The following is a 19,655-nucleotide window of genomic DNA, read 5'->3' on the forward strand; positions in this document are numbered from 1 at the left end:
CTGCCTCTCACCTTTAGATAGCTGGGATAGGCTCCAGTGACCCCCATGACCCTGAAAAGGAGAAGTGGGTGGACGGAGTTGTTTTCTATCCTAAAGATCAAAACATTCAAGGGGCTCAAAGTGAAATGGCCACATCCAGGTATCATTAAAGATCAGAAATGAGCATTTACTACTCGCATTTAAAGGTTTGCGTCCAAGATGAAACCTAAAGTAAATGAAGAAACACTTGATTTATGCAACTTTTTACATCTTTTTACCTTTATTGTGTTATGGGGATCTTCTTTTTATGATTGCACCTGACCAGTACCTGAAGAGCTTAAATACTGCACTGGCTGTGGAAATCATTTACATCACTGTTATCTGTTTGCTACTATTGGCCATCTCTTTACATCTGCAGACTTTCCCATTGGTTGGCTTTTATCTATAAATCTCTGCTTGGACTGCTGCCTTCTCATCTGCGTTTCTATATGTGTAAAAACCTCAACCAATATGTAAATGGCCTGTATTTATATAGCGCTTTACTAGTCCCTAAGGACCCCAAAGCGCTTTACATATCCAGTCATCCACCCATTCACACACTGGTGATGGCAGCTACATTGTAGCCACAGCCACCCTGGGGCGCACTGACAGAGGCGAGGCTGCCGGACACTGGCGCCACCGGGCCCTCTGACCACCATCAGTAGGCAACGGGTGAAGTGTCTTGCCCAAGGACACAACGACCGAGACTGTCCAAGCCGGGGCTCGAACCGGCAACCTTCCGATTACAAGGCGAACTCCCAACTCTTGAGCCACGATCGCCCGAAACAAACACTCTTACAGTAATATAAAAATGTTTGTCCCCAAATTTAGAACAGAATATTGTATTTGTTTCTTTGTTACATGTTTATATGTTGTACTGGTTGTAATTTCCTGTGCCCTCATGGCCAGGTCTCTCTTGGCAAAGAGATTTTGATCTCAATTAGACTTTTGCCCAGATAAATAAATGATAATGAAGTTAAATATAAATATAAATATAACTAGCAGAACAATCTAATCTAAAAAAAAAAGTTTGATTAACAATAAAAGTAATGAATACTTGGTACCTAAGGCCAGATTTAGTTGGAAGGATGCTCTCCGTACACCCTCTGCCTCCCAACTGAGGGACAGCTGCATCTTTAGGACATCACTGCGTCATCACTCTTCCTCCAGAATGATCTTTACTTGTTCCAGACCGATCTCGTCCTTTCTCATCCACACGATTCAGCGGTCATCCCCACCTCTCCCTTCTCCTTCCAACAGGGATTGCCCCCACCAATCACCGGAGTAGGCAAGGGATTAGCTCCTCAGATTAAAGTGGCCATCTCCAAACCCTGTCTAATCCTACCATCTGTCAGAGAGCAGCAAACTAGCCAAGACTCTTGCCACTAGGCTAATCAGAAAGTCAAAAGAACACAGCTAGAGGGAGAAAGACATTTCGAAAACACACTTTTCTGTTTCCCAGCGTGGCAATGGAGGAGACATACCTTCTCAACTATCCAGGTGTCAGGAAGAAAATTCTGGCAGGAGGCAGTGGACCGTTGCCTCACTTTCCACCTGGGACAAAGGTATTCTAAATTGCAGTTAACGCGATAACCTAATCGTTAGGGTAGGTTAGACACTGATTGTGTGTACAATAATAACCATTGTGGAGTAATTCATGATCCACGGGGGGAAAAAATGTCTATCTTGGGTGTCTATTTTTAGCTGTGTGTTGCAATGCCCACTTCAATTAGATTCTGTTGAATAATTCATGAAGTTCGAAAATTTATCCTGTATCTGGCTCATGCACACAGAGCAAACATTTGGTCAACCAAATTGCAACATGTTTTTTTGGCACTGTATCTTTGTTTCTGTGCTTCCACTGATCTGCTGGTTTCCGACTTTTTCCCTTCCTAGTCACATCCAGCCATATGGCACCGAGCCTGGACACTGTGACAAATATTTTCCATGACAATGCCAGCATGAATTTCCATTTACCTGTGCGCGCGTGTGTGGATGTGTGCGTTCCCTCCCCAGTGAGGTGATTCCCATTTGTTCGCACAGTTATCAGACTGTTGCGATTACACACAATCTGTCAGGCTATAAATAAGGTTACACAGATCCAACGTTATTTTTAAGTCAGGGTGACGCGAAAACCTTGACGACTCTTAGATGCACGCAAACAGATGATGTCTGAAATATATCATGTGTGTCATTCAGTTTACTGTAAATTATATTCACAAAATATACAAGAAAATAATTTTCAAGTTAAATTGGATTTTTTTTTTATTTGGAAATGACAAAGGGGGCTTTTTAGTTTTCTATTATATAACTATTTTTGTTTTAGCCATTGATTTAATGGGCTTTTAAAGCTTGCAATCAATGGAACAAATTAACATTCACTAAAAAAGGACAATCAATAGGCTTTGAGAAGATGTGGTAGATCCTTTATATTGACTGCAGAAAATTCTTTAAGAAAACTTTCAAGATTTAGAAGATGATGTAAGTATTTGCAGACAAAGATATTTTTTAAAGTTATTATCTCTGTATAGTGCTGTGAAAACGTATTTCTGATATATATATATATCTATATATATATATATATAGATATATATCTATATATATCTATATATATATATATATATATATATATATATATAAATATAAAAATATATAAATATAAATATATATATAAAAATATATAAATATATAAATAAATAAATAAATATAAATAAATAAATATATATAAATATATATATATATATATATATATATATATAAATATAAATATATAAATATATATATAAAAATATATAAATAAATAAATAAATATATATATATATATATATATATATATATATATATATATATATATATATATAAATACATTTGTCACATTTACATGGTTCAGGTGGTCAAATTAATTTTAATATTGTTTTTAAATGATGATTCAGTTTATCAAGAGAAAAAACGTATCCAAACCTAGCCTTATGTGGAAAAGTCATTGCCCCCTAAAACTAGAAATTGGTTGGCAGCAAGAATTGTAACCAAGCGTTTGCGACAACTGGCAATGAGTCTTTCATATCTCTGTGGAGGATTTCTGTCCCACTCTTCTTTGCAGAACTGTTGTAATTCAGCCACATTAGAGGTGTTCTGAGGTCATCTCAAAGTATGGATTTATGTCTTAACTTATGACCTCTCAAAAACCTTCATATTGTTGTTATTGAGCCATTCAGAGGTGGAATTCCTCATTGTCCTGCTGGGTAACCCATGTGTGCTTGGGACAAAATGATGGATTTCTGTACAAGCTAAATTATACTATGGCTTACTTGTATTTTTAAAGAAAGCAATACTGGTAAACACACCACACTTTTTTATGCTCAGTTGCAGTATCCAGATGAAATACATAATCATGCTACACGATTCTCAACTAACCACAATTTAGTAATTCCTCGAGTTAAAAGTAACTTTTTGAAAAACTCTGTTATATTTAGAGCATCTTTTCAGTGCAATTAGAGAATTGGCTTCTATTCATAATTTTAAAAATCACCTAAAAGCCTATTTAGGCAGTTAATAATTTATTTGTAAATATCGTAAGGTAATGTCACTTGTAATGGAAATTGTTTATTTTGTTTGAGTGTTTTTTATATTTTTTAATATTTACATGCTTATATTTTCAGAATTGTAAAACCTTATTGTGGAAGTAAGAGCCAAATTATGTGGATATTTTGCATCCAACTCATTGTGTAACATTTTATTCGATGGTATTTGATGGTTTGGGCCTCAGGAAGACTAGCAACCACCGTTGTGGAAGCTAATGGGGTTCCTTATAAATAAACAAATAAACAAATGGCTGGACATTCTCCTTTAAGATTTTCTGAAAGAGAGAAAAATGTATGGTTCAATGAATTACAGCAAATCATCCAGGTGCAATGGGACATAATATATTTATATTTATAAAAGTCTTCAGGATGTCTTCATTTAAGAGGTTTTATAGCGAATGGTGAGACGAGCCTTCGTGTTCTTTCTGGTCAGCAGTGATTTTCACCTTGGAACTCTCCCATGGATGCCGTTGTTCCCTCGTCTTTCTTATTGTTGAATCATGAACACTTTAACTGTGGCAAGTGAGGCCTGCAGTTCTTTAGATGTTGTTCTGGGTTCTTTTATGAGCTCCTGGATTAGTTGATGCTCTTGAAGTAATTTCTGTAGGCTGGCCACTGCTTAAAGGTTCACCTCTGTTCCAGGTTTTCTCTATTTGTGGATAATGGCTCCCATTGTGGAGTCTCAAAGCGTTAGAAATGACCTTTTCCTTCCCAGACTGATAGATGTCAGGGACTTTGTTTTTTGTCTGTTCTTACGTTTCTTTATGGTTTGTTTTTTGGGCTCTTTTCGACTTTTTTTACTTTGTCAGATTGCTTCTATTTCTCAATTCAAAAGGCAGCAGTCAGGCTGGGTGTGAAAGTGGGAAAGAAAAGTTAATCGGAACTGATTCCTGATTTAACGAGAGAGGACGATTAATTTTCCACCCAGTTAAGTTTAGATAGCTTTTACCCCTTTAATAAATAAAATCATCATCAAACTGTATTTTATACTCACACAGCTTATCTTTGTCTTGTTTTGTACACAACTTGATTTTTCATGAAATATGTAAATATTACAAAAATGCAAAAAGCTAAGAAATCAGGAAAGGGCTAAATGTTTTTCACCACACTGTATATTAAATATTTTGTTGAAAAATCAGTGGCCACTTTATATGTCTAGTGAAGTCTCCACTGACTGTAGTTTGTGTCATTAATCTCTCGTACTCTCCCACTTTCCAAGCTGGTTTTCCACTTCCAGACACTGTTGGACAACTTCGAGAGGACAGTCATTGATGACAGCCGACTAGCTGGCAGACCGGCAGAGATCTTTGTCGGAAAGATGTTTAAGATGGAAGTCTGGGAGACCCTGTTGACGTCCATGCGTGTTGGAGAGGTGGCTGAGTTCTGGTGTGATGCCATTGTGAGTTGGATTACAAACCGCACGCGCACATTCTGAGATATCCGGCCCCTGAGAGGATGTAATAAGTGTTCATGACTGGGAAAGCGAAGCTTTTACTCCTCATTATAATGCACATGAATCAACGTTCTGAAGCCTCCAACATGCTCAGTAATATAAACATAAACAAAGCAATCTCTTTGTGCATTTTTTTTCTGTTTTTCCTTCTGGAGAAAAATGTAATTTGCAAGTAAAATTGTGCGACTTCTTGTGTTTTTTCTTGTACGGTTGATTGGCACGGGCTGCCTGAACCAGAGGGTTAGCATGATTAAGTGCTTCTGTGTTTTATTCTAGATGTTGCGTGCATGATTTTGTTGATGTGCTAATTTCACAGCACACGGGCTTGTACCCCATTGTGTCCAAGGGAATGAGGCTGATCGCTCAAGGGAAAGACCCTCTAGAGGGTCAGAGACACATGTGCGGAATGGGAAACCTGTTCCACTATCACTCCACGGGTTTCCCGGAGCTGGATGAGCTGATGCGGACTCCTCAGCCGCTTATATTTATTATGGAGCTGCTGCAGGTGAGCATCTGTGACAGTGACAGTGAATAGCAGAAGAGAATGAACAGCTTCTCCCACTTTTTAGCTTACGCTACACCAGCTTACGCTTTTCTAAAATTTACTGACAGCACTGACTAAAGTGCCTCTCTGTCTAAAACATTCAGCTTCGAAATATTAGATTTTCCCAAACAAGCTTGAGACTAATTAGCGAGTCCAGTATTGGTGGCAGTACATTAACATTATTTCTGTTTCATATCAGCTGACAAATCTTCAGCTGTGGAAAAATTTAGATGCTTTATGAAATGTCTTGATGCATGCTCAATGATCCAAGTAAGGAAATTCCAAAGAGTTGATTCTATTTATCTGGACGTAGCGTTTCAGTGGGAGAAATGTTTTGCAACTCATCAAAATGACTTCTTCAGTCTCCAAAAGTAGATCCTTTACCCAAGTAAAAGTTTCATTATCACAAATTAAAAGTATATAAGCAAAGTTTAAAGTTAAACAATTATTATTGCTATTGGTGGACCGAAATAACTACTAACTGTAGCTTTAAATAATTGTAATAAAACAGACACATTTCTCACCTAATGTAATTGAACAGAGGCATGCTTTGTACCTGTTTAAAATTCACTTGCATCATTTATTTTCTTCTCCTATGCAGGTAGGAGACCCCATGTCCTACCAGAGAGAGTCGTGGATGATGGAAAAGGATGAAAAGCTGCAGACGGTGCCAGTTCTCCACATGCAGGGCAATGCTCTGGTCCAACAGAAGAAATACAGAGATGCTGCCAGCAAGTACAAAGAAGCTGTCCTGCTGCTAAAAACTGTCCAGTCTAGGGTGAGTGAAGAGCGGTTGGAAGAAAGGTGGGATGTAGGCAGGGTGTTTGTGTTGTTTGTGTGAATCTGTCTGTGTGTTTGTGTGGGGAGGGGCATGCAAAATGAGTACTGGGGAAGCTTGTGAATTCTGAGGTCTCTTCAGGATTTGGGGTTTTTGGGACATGCAGCTCCTTCTTTTCCTGTGGGAGATTCCTGTTTTCCTGTTGTGCTCTGCTTGACTGTGTCCCTGATTACATGCAGCCGGGCGGGAGGCAGGCAGCAGAAAAAAAAGGAGACCTGTCTTAGATAAGAGCAGAGAAGGTGGGTGGTGGGGTGTGAGGATAGCGCAATACTCTAGGGAGAAGAAAAGTTATGTTAAGGTGAACGCACAACAGTTTTAGACATATTTGAAGGTTTCATGTCGTGGCTTACAGATAGCTGGCCTTAAACACTTGGTAAAGTAAAAATGATAATTTAATGAATTCTTATAATTATTAAAACAGCGAGAACAACGTAAGTAAAACAGGAAACAAGAGACACTCACAAAGACACGGACTTGACACTGAGACGTGAGTAACTGGGGAAACGCAAGGGATGCACGAAGCCGGAGCACAGAGACAAGAGTAACAAACTGATAAACATGGAACACAGAAGAATGACCACGGAGACAGAACCAAACATACACGATAGACTACGCAGGGAGGCACAGATGAGAACAGACTAAATGAACAAGAACACACAACAGAAATACAAATGATTAAACCAGGAAGAACGAAACGAAACAATAGTAAAACAGTGACAATCTCTCAGAGAGCTGAAAATGACTGTTCAGCGATGTTCCCCATCCAACCTGATGGAGCTTGAGAGATCCTGCAGAGAAGAACTACCCAAAAAGAGGAGTGTCAAGCTTGTGTCATACTCAACAGGAGCTGAGGCTGTATCTGCTGCCTAAGGTGCTTCAACAAAGTATTGAGCAAAGGCTGTGAATACTTTTGTTTTTTATTTTTAATAAACTTCAAGCAAGAATTTCAAGTAAAGGTTTTCCCTTTGTCGTTATGAGTTATTGTGTGTAGAATTTCGAGGTGAAAAATAAATGCAATTGATTTTTGAATAAGGCTAAGTGGAGAACTGAGAATACTTTTCATGTGCACCGTATAACTACTAAGCAACGTGTTGAATAAACATGTTGTTTTTCTTTTAAATCTGCATTCTTGTGCAGGAGATGCCAGGTGATATAGACTACATTAACTTGGGTCGAATGATTGTCCCCCTGGAGCTGAACTACTGCCAGTGTATGCTGGAGCTGGAGGAGTACTATGAAGTCATAGAGCACATGGATGAGCTGCTGCAGAAACACAAAGGTATGTCTGTGAAGGTTCTCAGTCATCCAGGTCATCGTAGTCAAAGGAGCTTGCAAAGAAAAGCGTCTGGACTTCTTTAAGTTGCTTGAAGACGTTTCACCTCTCATCCGAGAAGCTTCTTCAGTTCTAAGGTCAAATGGTGGGGAGTCCCAGATTTAAACCTAGTGGGAGTTTCCCCCCCAAAGAGGGACAAAAGGACCCCCTGATCTAAAGGATAAAGGTCTTTCGAGGATGCCAATGTTCACATTTTGGACAGAGAGGACAGATGGTTTGAAAGAGGAGTGAAAGAAGCATCTATGTCCACTGTGAGCGACCATCTTTGAACAGAGGCGGTGGTTTACGACACCAACTCTCTGCCATCTATAATCCAGTTTTGAGTTCCCTCCCCAGACGCCTTAACGCCCACTCACATCCTGGGCCATCTGACCTCAGGAATTTGCATGATAAGGTGGGGCCAGGTTTCACAATGAACTCACCTGAAACTCTGGCTGATTGGGACCCACACCCAGTTTCACACCTTGGCTCAGGCGATTAGAGGATCATCAGGGGGTCCTTTTGTCCCTCTGTGGGGGGAAACTCCCACTAGGTTTAAATCTGGGACTCCCCACGATTTGACCTTAGAACTGAAGAAGCTTCTTGGATGAGAGGTGAAACGTCTTCAAGCAACTTAAAGAAGTCCAGACGCTTTTCTTTGCAAGCTCCTTTGAAAACACAAAGGTAAAGAAACATGCCGGAGAAAGAAGAATTGTGAGGGTTTATTCGGATTATTCTCCTCATTTCTGGTTAAGAAACATCTTTAATTTGACTTTTTTCGGGAGAATCAACAGGGCACACTTTTATATATTTCCCGTCACCTAGATTCACATTTGCACGGTTGCATCAGCAAGCTTAATCCTGTGCACAGAAGTAGTTCAGCAGTGCAGGGCTGTTATTCACTCTTTCCCTCCAGAGATTTGAACCAGCAATGATACCATATGCTCATAGTTCTCTAACCTCCAGGGTACTGCTGTGCCCAAACTTTGAAAAGGAGGGGAGGGGGGGAGGATAAGCTCCAATTCTTGCTATCATCAGCCTTTGTTAGCTGGGCTAGTGTAATGAGAGCCATTACTATTTAAAATGATTCCAAATCTTTTATTCTTTCTAGAGCTGCAAAAATAAAGAAATCTTTTTCTATTTTTAAGACTTTCGAGCTGTTTTTGCGTATACATGTCAGTGAAGAGGTTTGTTTTCTTTATAAAAATTCTACCTGCAAGTCTAAGTGTCATTCATGCAAAGTGATTCAGAGCAAGCTTGACCAGAATATACTCGAGAATGTCCTATGACATCGACATAACTGCACGCATTATTGCATTCTTGACTTTTCTAGAAATAATTAACATTTTCGTTTGTAACTGACTTACAGGAATTTTGACATTTTGATACATGTGGCCATTTGCTTTCTTGACAAGACAGAGGAAGATTGATGCCACTCTGATGCATGAATTTTAAATCTGAACGAAAGCCAGATGGCCCTCACATAGATGCCTCCTAGTCTCATAAACTAAGTTGGGATAATATCATTTCACTCTTTATAACCGTCATCATTATCAGTTTAATTTGCACCTCTCGATTCAGGCTTAACAAAAACAGTCATTTCAAAATCTTGTAAAAAGCTGCCAGGTGATGCCTGCACTGGTTTTACTGCATGTTGCAACTGTTTCTTGTTAATGACAATTTTAAAGCTGAAGCAGTCCCGGGAATTGCACTGTCATACCCATGGCTACTCAAAATCCTAGAGGAGCCTCTTATGCTGGCACAGCCTTCACTTCAGAGCCCCATGAATTATGCCCATGTTGAGGCAGTCTTTATTTTACTCTCTTCTCCCCAGTCTGGGGTTTCCACTTCCCCAGTGTTGTGTATTTGACTTTTGCATTATTTGTGATGTGGAGCTATAAATCTGTTTATTTTATCACATTATGGTGACTTACCTTTCCTTTAAGGACAAAAACAAGTACTCATGGTGTAAGGAGAAGACTAGGCTGTAAGGAAAAGATACGTCTTTTGGAAAGTAGTGTATGCAATGTAATGTCCTTTGAAATGATGCAAACACAACACTATGTGTGGCAATAGAAGGAGATGTGTAAACTGAGCACAAAAGTTTAGCATGGATATGTTGGGCAGGATTTTCTGGGCTTCCCGACCCAGTTTGAGCACTTGTCACAAAGCTGCAGGGCTCTTTATGAAGCTTAGAAGCATGTAGCCCCCACACGAGCATTGCTACACCTTCTTCTACTCTTCTCCTCTCTTATTGTCCTCAGTTTCATTTCTCCAGTCCTTTTCTAGCTGTGTCTTAGTTTCATTTCACACTTCCGTCTCCTTTTGCTCACCGCTCTGCTTGCATTCTTCGCGCTGTTGTTGTTCCTCCTGTCATCAGTATCACGTTGTCTGCATGAGTTCCTGTCAGCCACTCGGCTGCTGATTCATCCCTTCAACCCATTTGTTCTTTAGAAAAGGATCACTGCACTGTCTCTGCTTTGCCAGAGGCGACAGTGAAATCTGTTTAACTGCTGGCTGAACGAAGATTTAGCGTAGAGGGAAATTAAATGCAGAGAAACAGGAAAATTCAATTATATGTGTCTATCTAAACTAAACACAAACAGGGCCATTGCAATGTGTTCGCATGGTGTTTCCACATGTCTGAACTTTCCAATTTGGGAAATGCAGTTATTCACTTTTTGGTCTTTAATTAAATGCTTGAACCCCCCCCCCCCAGCTCATCTTTTTTCGCATGAAAAAAACAAAAAAACACTGTCATGCCTTGATGAGACACCTTTGTCTCATTTAATATGTGTAGATCTGTGAATATGCAAATTCTTTCCTGCCTCCTTCATCAGCGACTTGCCTGCAGCCTGCTGCCTGCCCCCTGCACACTCCCTGTGCACAGTGGTGGTCCAAACTTCAAAACTGAGTGTTTTGTTAAGCACAGGAGGAAAAACCCAGTGTTCAATTTGTAAAGCAGGAGATATGCTGTACAGTGAGGCTGCTGCTCTGCTGGGTCAGGGGAGAGAAAAATTCCTGGAACACACACACACACACACACACACACACACACACACACACACACACACACACACACACACAAACAGACTACCTCGAGCATAGAAAACAAAGACTAGGTGCTAGGTTTTAAAAACTAAACAAAACAAATAATTTAGGCAATTTAATACTCGCTGGGAAGCTTTTAGTGCACTTATAGTAAGGTCTCATAATGATGCTTTGTAAGTCTGAGATTTCTAGGCGTACTCAGTCTAGGTAATATCAAAGGAGAGTAAAATAACAGGCCTGTGTTTACACTTCCATGCCTATTTGTCCTTTTAGATATTACATGGATGATTATTTTCCCCTAAAGTACAACAATTTTCAGCATCTTGACATCCTCCTAACATGGCAATGCTGCACAGCAACAGCTACACTGAGCTTAAATGAAATAAGTCTACACTGACAACATTAGCTTTCACGCTACCAAACTCTTAGACCCACCAAGATTGGATTCTGCAGTTTGCTATTTATGAAACACTGGCTCAACACACGAGATTGAAGCGTTTTGTAAATTACACAAGGTCAGCCTCACATGGAGCATGACATTCTGAAAAGGACTGAAAGAGAAGTTTAACATATAAGCAGTGTTGGGAAGGTTACTTTTAAAATGTATTCCACTACAGATTACAGAATACATGCCCCAAAATGTATTCTGTAACGTATTCCGTTACGTTACTCAATGAGAGTAACGTATTCTGAATACTTTGGATTACTTAATATATTATCATGCTGTTTACAACTACATGAATGTACTATTGCTGTGATTTATTACTGTTACTGAAGGTCCGCGGCTCCGAACCGTAGTAAAGGGACCTCTGGCTAATACGGTGGGTTCTGTGTCGGGCTGAAAACTAGCTTTACTTTGTTGTCTGGGTCAACTTTGCTAGCAGAGACAGAGAGAGGCGTTGAAAGGCTGCTCCAACGGAGCTTATTGTTTTTGGAGGAAAACACGAACACGGTGTACAGTCGAGTTTTAATAGCTTACTTACAACTGGGCTCGTCAGGCTCTCTTCTTGGCTGCAGTGGTTATTATTATATTTACATGCTTCCAGCTCCTGTTTTTGCTCGATGACAGCTCGTACTTTTCCTTTTTCTCCCTCCCTCGCTCACAGACACATAACGTATATGACAGTCCATTCTCCCTGCAGCACGGACTACACTGCCCATGATGCTACATTCTTTAGAGCTATACCGGTTAGCTAACTTGTTAGCTTAGCACAACAACAACAAAAAGGCCTCTCTCACCCAGGAAACACGCAGAGAGAGAGCGGCACCCTGTAACCATGGCAACGGTAACGCTGCCGCCTGGAACAACAGAACGTAGCTGTCAAACAAAACCCAAACAGTCCTGACCCGCCACAATATGAAACAGGGAAGTACCGCCGTGTAATCCATTTATTTCAACAAAGTAACTGTATTCTAAATACCACCTTTTTAAACGGTAACTGTAACGGAATACAGTTACTCATATTTTGTATTTTAAATACGTAACGGCGGTACATGTATTCCGTTACTCCCCAACACTGCATATAAGTATCAAATGTCAAAACTATTAGTGTTATAAAAAGAACAACTTTCAAGGGTGCAAAGGATGAGCAGCAAATGTACAGTACATTCTGAATCTCTGTTTTTGGGTTTGTCATTGGAACACTGCAGTTCTGGGGAAGCCACACTGACTTTCAAAAATAGGATTTTCATAGACGAGGTTCTTTAAATATAATGTACAGCCAGCTAGTTTAGCACAAACACTCTAATAAGGGGGAAACACTTAGCCTGACTCGATTCAAAGGTCACTCAACAGTCATTTCTAAAGCTACCTAATTAACAAGCTGTATTTTGGTTGTTTGATCTGATAAAACTACATTTTTTAGTCTTTTTCCCTCACAAATACACAATGGGGTTGTTAGTGAGCTGTAGAAGTGGATGGGGCAGAGCCAAGCTTGCTGTTTTACTATGTTTCTAGTCTTTTTATGAAGCTCAGCTAACCCACTAGATGTAGCTTCAGCTTTTCATCAGTTGCATCATATCTTATTCAACTCTGGAAAGCAAATAAGCATGTACTGCTTATTTTTTTTTTTTTTTTTTAAAGGGTTTATTAGAGTTTTGCAGATTTATGCTTATAAATAACCACCTGTGCTTCAACGTGCATATCAGATTGATTCACGTTTTTTTGCAGTTATTATTTCACTGTGTTGTTGTTTCTCGCCTTTTCTGTTTCTTAGACTGTGTCAAAGGCTACTACAAAAGAGCCAAAGCCCACGCTGCCGTGTGGAATGAAAAGGAGGCCCGGAGAGACTTCAACATGGTGGCTCAACTCGACATCACTTTGGCGTCCCTCATCCATCGAGAGCTGAAGGCCCTGTCGGAGCGCATGAAGGAGAAATATTGGGAGGAGAAGGAGCAATACTGGAAAAAGCTGGAGAAAAATGAAAACACAAATGAAGTGGGGGAGGCAGAGAGGAATGATGATGAGGAGGAGAAGCAGACAGGAGAGATAGAAGAAGGAAAACAAGAACATCCCGAAAGTGCGACAACAGAGGCAAATGATAAAGTGGGAGATGGTTCCGAAGAATCTCCCCCTGAATATGCAGAAGTTCACGAAGAGAACCTCGGGGAAAATAAAGTTGCACTGACTGAGGGAACAGTTACCAAAGAAGAAGCGCACTCTTCTGCAGGGAATTTAAACACTTGCGATCAAACAGAAGGCAAGGACTGGCAACAGATGTTACGACTGGTCATGTTGCTGCAGAATGAGGGAAATTTCCTCATTAAAGAGAACCGCTTTCAAGAAGCTTCGGGAAAGTTCAAGGAGGCTCTAGAATATGTGGACTGCCTTCAAAATAAAGTAAGTAATTGGTGATTAAGTGAGGGTTTGTAAAAGCGTTCAAGTAATTGTGTTGTCTTTTCCAGGCAATTGAATGTAAAATAGAGCTTTTTGTTGCGACGACAGTACCCAGATGGACATACCACATTAACAGCCGCCGGTTCAATCCACTCAGCGTGAGGAATAGTCGAACATGCCAGAAAGTAGTCTTGCTAAAGGACCGCGACTCACTGCGGCTTGTAAACTGTAATCATCTGTCATTGTTGCTTTTTTACTGAAGAGCAGCTGTGGCATTGTAGGTACGCTGGCGAAGTGAAGAGCAGAGAAAGTGCTCTGAAAATAACAGCTATCCACAGAGATATCACTGTCACACCGCTTGCCTCTTCTTCTTTTCTCTTTCTTAAACTCTCCTTTCTGCCACACCTCAGTGTCTAACTCCCTCACGCCTTTCACGCACAACAAACTCCCCGCTGTCCTCGATCCACCCACTTCCATCTTTATTTCTCCTCGTTCTAAATTCCTCTGCCTCCTCCCGGTATCATTTTCCACATCCGAGCTTTTTCGTCGTGCCTCCCAACGCTTTATATATTTGCCCCTGCCTTTGTTTCATCTTTTCAACATTTCTCTCGCCATCTATCACCACCACCTCCTTTGCCCTCACCCTCCCACCTACCCGACTTTCATGTCCACTCTCTTTCCTCTGCAGGTGGATCAACAGGGTGAAGACTGGGATTCGCTGGAGAAAGTGCGTCTTCCTTTGACTCTGAATTTCAGCCAGTGCATGCTGGAGCTAAAACAATACCAGCAAGTTGTGGAGCTCAACACCAAGCTGCTGAAGAAACACAAAGGTAATATTAGAGTGAAAATTGAGTTTGATATAGAAATAGATACTCGAGTATATAAATATACCCCGGTTTAGTGCATACAGAAAAAAACAACCCCAAAAAGCTATCATTTTTAAGCTAAATTTCTCCTGCCAGCCCTCAGCAAACACTCGCCTTGACAGTGCAACAAGCCTTGATCTGTGTGTTTACCAGGGAAAGAAGAAACCAAACATTCACAACCGCAATGCTGTCTGTCTTTTGTTCCCTCAGCTCCCACCCATGGACATCACAGTCAAAAATGAATTCATTGTTTTCTTTTTGTTTGTGCTATGATGAATTATTAATAGTTAGGGCGATCTGAAAAGGTTGTTTTTATGCTTTTCTTTCCCGTTCATTTACTCCTCTCGTGCGTTCGCTTCCTACTATATCTCCTGTCTCACCGCTGGCATTCAGTGTAGTTAACGCCTGTGGTATTTATTTTTATCTTCAACTTTTATGGCTTTCCAGTTTTACTCTTGCCGACCTACCAATCATTCTTACCTCCTGTTGCCTCTTGTGGTCTTTACGAGTCAATAGTGTTGCCATTTATACTTAATCGCTCACTTTTCTCAATAGGTAATTTCAAGGCAGTGTACCAGAGGGCTCGGGCTCATGCTGCTTTGCGCAATGAGGATGAAGCTCGAAGAGACTTTGATACGGTGGAGAAACTGGACCAGAAGTTTAAACCCTTTGTGCGGCAGGAGCTGAGGAATCTGGGCCAGAGCATGCGTTCGATGCATGCCAGTCAGAACAAGACTTACTGGGATACAACACAGGAGAAGTGGGGGCCTGATGGGACCAAGGCTACGAGTGCAGCCAGAAAGAAGAACGTCAAATTTCCTCCAAAAGCCACAGAAGGAAAAGCTAAAGCAGATATTAATGCAGATAAGAAGACTGAAGACACGAAGAGCCAGGAGATGGAAAGCTCAGAGAAATGCACCCCTGTCGAGACAGACGGGGTGGATGTTGCAGAAACAGGGAAAAATCCAGATGTGAAAGCAGAGCAGGGTAATAAAGAGCCAGAGCGTGGGAGAGCGAGTGGAGAGGGGTTAGATAATGAAAGTACAGAGAAGGCCGTGGTTCATGGAGCTGGGCTGGGTGTACCAGATAATCAAGCAATAGATAAAGATAGAGATCCTGCGCCCGCCAGCTCCGGCAAAGATAATGCAGCGAGCAAGAGATCAGTGCGCGATAAGGCGAGAAAGAAGGTAAAGTGTCAATCAAGTGCTGCACCACAGCCAAAGAGAACAAACTCAGGGAACAAAGCCAACAGGGCTAAAACAGAAAAGGGTGGCACTGCATCAGAATAGACCAATGAGCCCTTTTTTCTGCGCTGAAGCAAAGGTTTAAGGTAGAAGTCGAGGGCAGACTGCATAACAGAGTAAGAAAAACAAAACACAAGCCTCACAATGGGACATACACAAATCCAAATATAAACCCAGAAAGAAAAATTAATATAAAACAGCCTGTATTTGGCACCATTCTGAGTTAACTTTCATTATTCAAATCTCAAAGGGATAACTGCAGTCACATGAAATAAACAAAAAAAACAATAACACGAGCAGACGAGGAGTTTGCCAAATACAAACTTTTATTTCTGTACACAAAGAGTAGAAAGCAGCCAGTAACCCACTTGTTATTACAGTAAAAAGCCTTTCTTCAGAAACCCTTTGTTTTTTATACAGATTAAAAACTCCAGAGAAAAGACGAAAAGAAGTGTTTTGACTTCTGGACAATAAAACAGGAAATCAAAAGTGTTAAAGAAGTCAAACATTATGATTAATGAGGTATATTAATGGTGATTTAAAAGAACACACAAAGAAGAGAAGAAACCTCATTTCATCAGAAAAAAAACGAGTGTGTTAGAGTAACAAACTTATATATGTTGCGTGAGATACAAGCGCATGTGTCCTTGTTACATATTTAGATGCGTGCTGGTAAACACAGGAGGGAGGGTCTGACACTGAGGCGGCAGATTAATGACAGGGCCCGTGGAGCATGTTGGCGAGCTACATGCAGTAACAGAAGTCTGAACAGTGATAGCGGCGTCCTCTGGGGGTGACTCCGGCTTATGTAGAGAACCTTTTTTCACTCGGCTCCAGTCATGCCACGGGGAGCAGTGTGTGTTAGTGTGTGCGGGGCAAAACAGGAAGCCACTAGGAGTAAAGAAATGTGCACACAGATGAGACCTCAGATGATCACAGTCACGCATCATCATTTATTTGGATGGCGGTGTCGAGCAGCAGCAGAGTGAAATGTCGGGACAAAGTGAATCGCAATGTAACCCTGTAGTATAACTACCTAGTCTATGTGCGTACATGTTTGTGTCATTCTTTCGCCACTATATGGTGTTAAAATAAACATGACAACTGTTGATGCGCAGTCCTACTGGGGGGGATGTCTCCCTTTCTTTTTCACCACCTGTCACTGCGCCGTCATCTTGTGTACTCACATAGAAACGTATGGAGCAACTGAAAGCATTGGATAATCATCACTGTGTAATGAGATGTGTAAATACCAATAGATAAATGTCTATGAATAAACATTGCTTGTCATGGCTTTTTTTTTCTCCCATGAGCTGTGCAGCTGCTCTTTGTTCTGAGTTGCGAGAGCTTTAACAAAACAAATTCTCAAGCAGTGCTGATGCGGAGACGGATTCAACAAATAGTAATGACTATCTTCAGCAGCTTAACAGTGGCAGGTTTCAGTGGAGGTGGACGTGAAGAAAAGGAGAGCTGTGTTTGGGAACCAAGGGCCTCTCTTGCTTCCCTTAAGGCTGTTAGCATTTGTATTATGAATGGCATATCACCTTTCCGACTTGCAAACCTGTGGAGCTTCGTCCTTGGGGGCAGTTCCCTAGCAACGGTATCAAAACTAACAGACAACGAGTGCTGAGGAGGATGTCAAATGTGAGCGCTATGTGCCTGGAGGAAGATCCCATAATGAATGCAGCACATGGGTTTTAAACTCATGCATGTGGGGTCAGAATGATATTTTTAAAGTTTCGCATGGATTCCTCAATGTATATCTTTTCTATGAGAATGGGTTTGAGAACAGAGAAACACGCAGAACCACAGCTTCATTGTTTCAGGCAAACTTTAGTCCTCCTTCTGGAGATTTTGCTGTGGCAGGCACATCAAAGTGGATCTCTCCCACCAGCCCTCAAGCAATAAATGGATTGTTTTTTTTATGCCTTTCCTCTCTTGTCTCTTAGATCTTTCCTCCCTCCAAGCATACCCGGCACCATGGGTTCACTCATACAAGCCTTATTTAACCGCTTTCACCCTATGAGCCACACTTTTTCATTCCAGCTGTCACTTCCAATCAACCACAGGTCTGACAGACGCTAGTGCACAAACACGCGCCTGACGCAACCTCCTTCCCTGAATTTAAAGCATAATGAAAAAAGAAAGAAAACGTGGAGAAAGGCTAACTCTTGTCTTTTATGGATTCAGCTCGGTTTTAAGGCATTAATTGACTGTGCTATGTTTAGAACAAAATGCACCCCACGAGCTTGATAGGATGGGGGTGAAACCATATCAACGACACGTCCTTTTGTAAATCTAAAAGCAATTAACATGAGGGGAAATGACACATGCAGAGTCAGTAGCTACTGTTCTTTTTACATCTACATGGAATGAAGGGATTATTAAGAATGGAGCTGGTGTGGGACTGGGTTATCTTGGTGTGCCTTATACCCCCCCTGTAGTTTTTGGAATTAGCATATCGAGGGGTGGGGGAGCTTTAACTTTTAGGAGCTCCTTCCTTCTGTCTGCACAAAGCAGGAGAACTCTAAGATCTCAGAGCAGTGGCGTGCATGCTGATATCTATCAGCAGACATTTCCTAAACAAAACACAGTTCCGTTCGCAAAACAAATTGGCTTACCACCGAGAACTTGTTTATATCCTTCGAGATGAAATAGATCTCCGTTTTTATGAAATTGGCCTACGGTGTATTTCTGGCGATACATCGCAGCACATGTTATCGATCATGCAGGGAGCCGTTTGGTTATTTGTGCATAATGTGTGTGGATGCGTGGGGGGTATTGCAAGCATGTAGCAGCTATGCTAGTGCAGTTAGTGCCTTATGGGTGTAAAGGGCTCGCTTAGGAGAGGCGAGCAATGAGCGCGACAAGCAGTGAGACGGGATTAGAGGAACACGGTGTGTGCATACAGAGGCGCTGTGCTAGCGGGCACTTTGGCTGTCTCAAATAAGTCATGGATTTAACTGATAATGTGTCGTTCTGAAAAAGTAAATAAGCCCGTTGTGGGTGCTGTCAACTCCTTGACAGTCTGCACCACGCAGCCACATAAAATGTAGTCAGCCCAGCCCTGATCTAGCTTACACGGTTAAGCTTTAGCTCACCTCCTTGTTTCAAAATACAAAAATAACAACCATGACAACACATTCAGGAGGCGGGGAGGGGGGGGAACACACACTGAAGATACAGGCATTTTGATAGAAACAATGGATTTCCTTCCTTTTCCCTTTTTGCATTTTTTTGAGGTTCTTTTCACGGAAGGTCCAATTTGTGCTGCAGACTGATATAAAGCTTCCCACCTCTCACTGACTACACAAATACTGGTAAACACAGTGTCTTGGCTGGGCATTTTCCATCACTTTAGTCTCTCCCTGACCTGCTGCTAACATTAGTTTCCTTTGGCTCGTTAACATGGTGTCAGGCTGCGCCGCTGACGCTATGAAGCGCAGCCTGGCCAAAAGGACATCAGCGTGAGCCTTTAGCAGTTTGCGTGAAAAAGGCTTTTAGTGCACAAAATTCCAGTGGAGGGTTAGCTCTAAGTATCATTGCCGCTGCAGTGGTCACATGGCCTGGTTTACTGTGGCCCGACCTCAGCTGTATAGAGCTCCTCCCTCTGCCGTCAGGCGTTCTTTCTGCTCCTCCAGGCACACTCGGGGTTAGATGTGTGATGTGGTGCCTGAAATTAGGATATAAAAGAGAATTTAAAGAAAAGAAAACGGTTAACAAGTTTAGGAGCACATGCAAAGGACCAAGGAAATGTTCTTGGTTATAACTAAGAAGGCTATAATTATTATAATCCCTTTCTTTGTTCAAATTACAGGCTTTGGATTGCCCAGCAAATTGCATTTTAAATGCAGTGGGGCACTGTGGCGAAGTGTGTGACAGTGACACGCTCTGTCTTTCTCTGCTGCAGCC

At 41.3% G+C, this 19,655-nt stretch overlaps 2 protein-coding genes across 3 annotated transcripts in view; one reads left to right on the top strand and one right to left on the bottom strand.

The window, feature by feature from the left end:
- The first annotated feature begins 895 nt into the window (after nt 1-895).
- On the top strand, nt 896-16,317 carry LOC146524914 (uncharacterized). Its single transcript, XM_085184679.1, has 8 exons — nt 896-1,583; nt 4,819-4,998; nt 5,369-5,557; nt 6,198-6,374; nt 7,572-7,713; nt 13,014-13,636; nt 14,322-14,463; nt 15,055-16,317. Exons 1-8 carry the CDS (start codon nt 1,488-1,490, stop codon nt 15,786-15,788), a joined length of 2,283 nt encoding a protein of 760 aa, XP_085040805.1. The 5' UTR covers nt 896-1,487; the 3' UTR covers nt 15,789-16,317.
- drp2 (dystrophin related protein 2) overlaps nt 9,242-19,655 on the bottom strand; it is a 102,904-nt gene continuing 92,490 nt past the window's right edge. For both annotated transcript variants that reach the window (XM_085184561.1, XM_085184554.1), the window contains exon 23: nt 9,242-19,416. In XM_085184561.1, coding sequence (XP_085040687.1) covers nt 19,397-19,416 — 20 coding nt within the window. In that variant the 3' untranslated portion in view covers nt 9,242-19,396. The remainder of the gene's footprint in view (nt 19,417-19,655) is intronic.

This window comes from Neolamprologus multifasciatus, chromosome 2 (assembly GCF_963576455.1).
Source record: "Neolamprologus multifasciatus chromosome 2, fNeoMul1.2, whole genome shotgun sequence".
Classification (NCBI taxonomy): Eukaryota; Metazoa; Chordata; class Actinopteri; order Cichliformes; family Cichlidae; genus Neolamprologus; species Neolamprologus multifasciatus.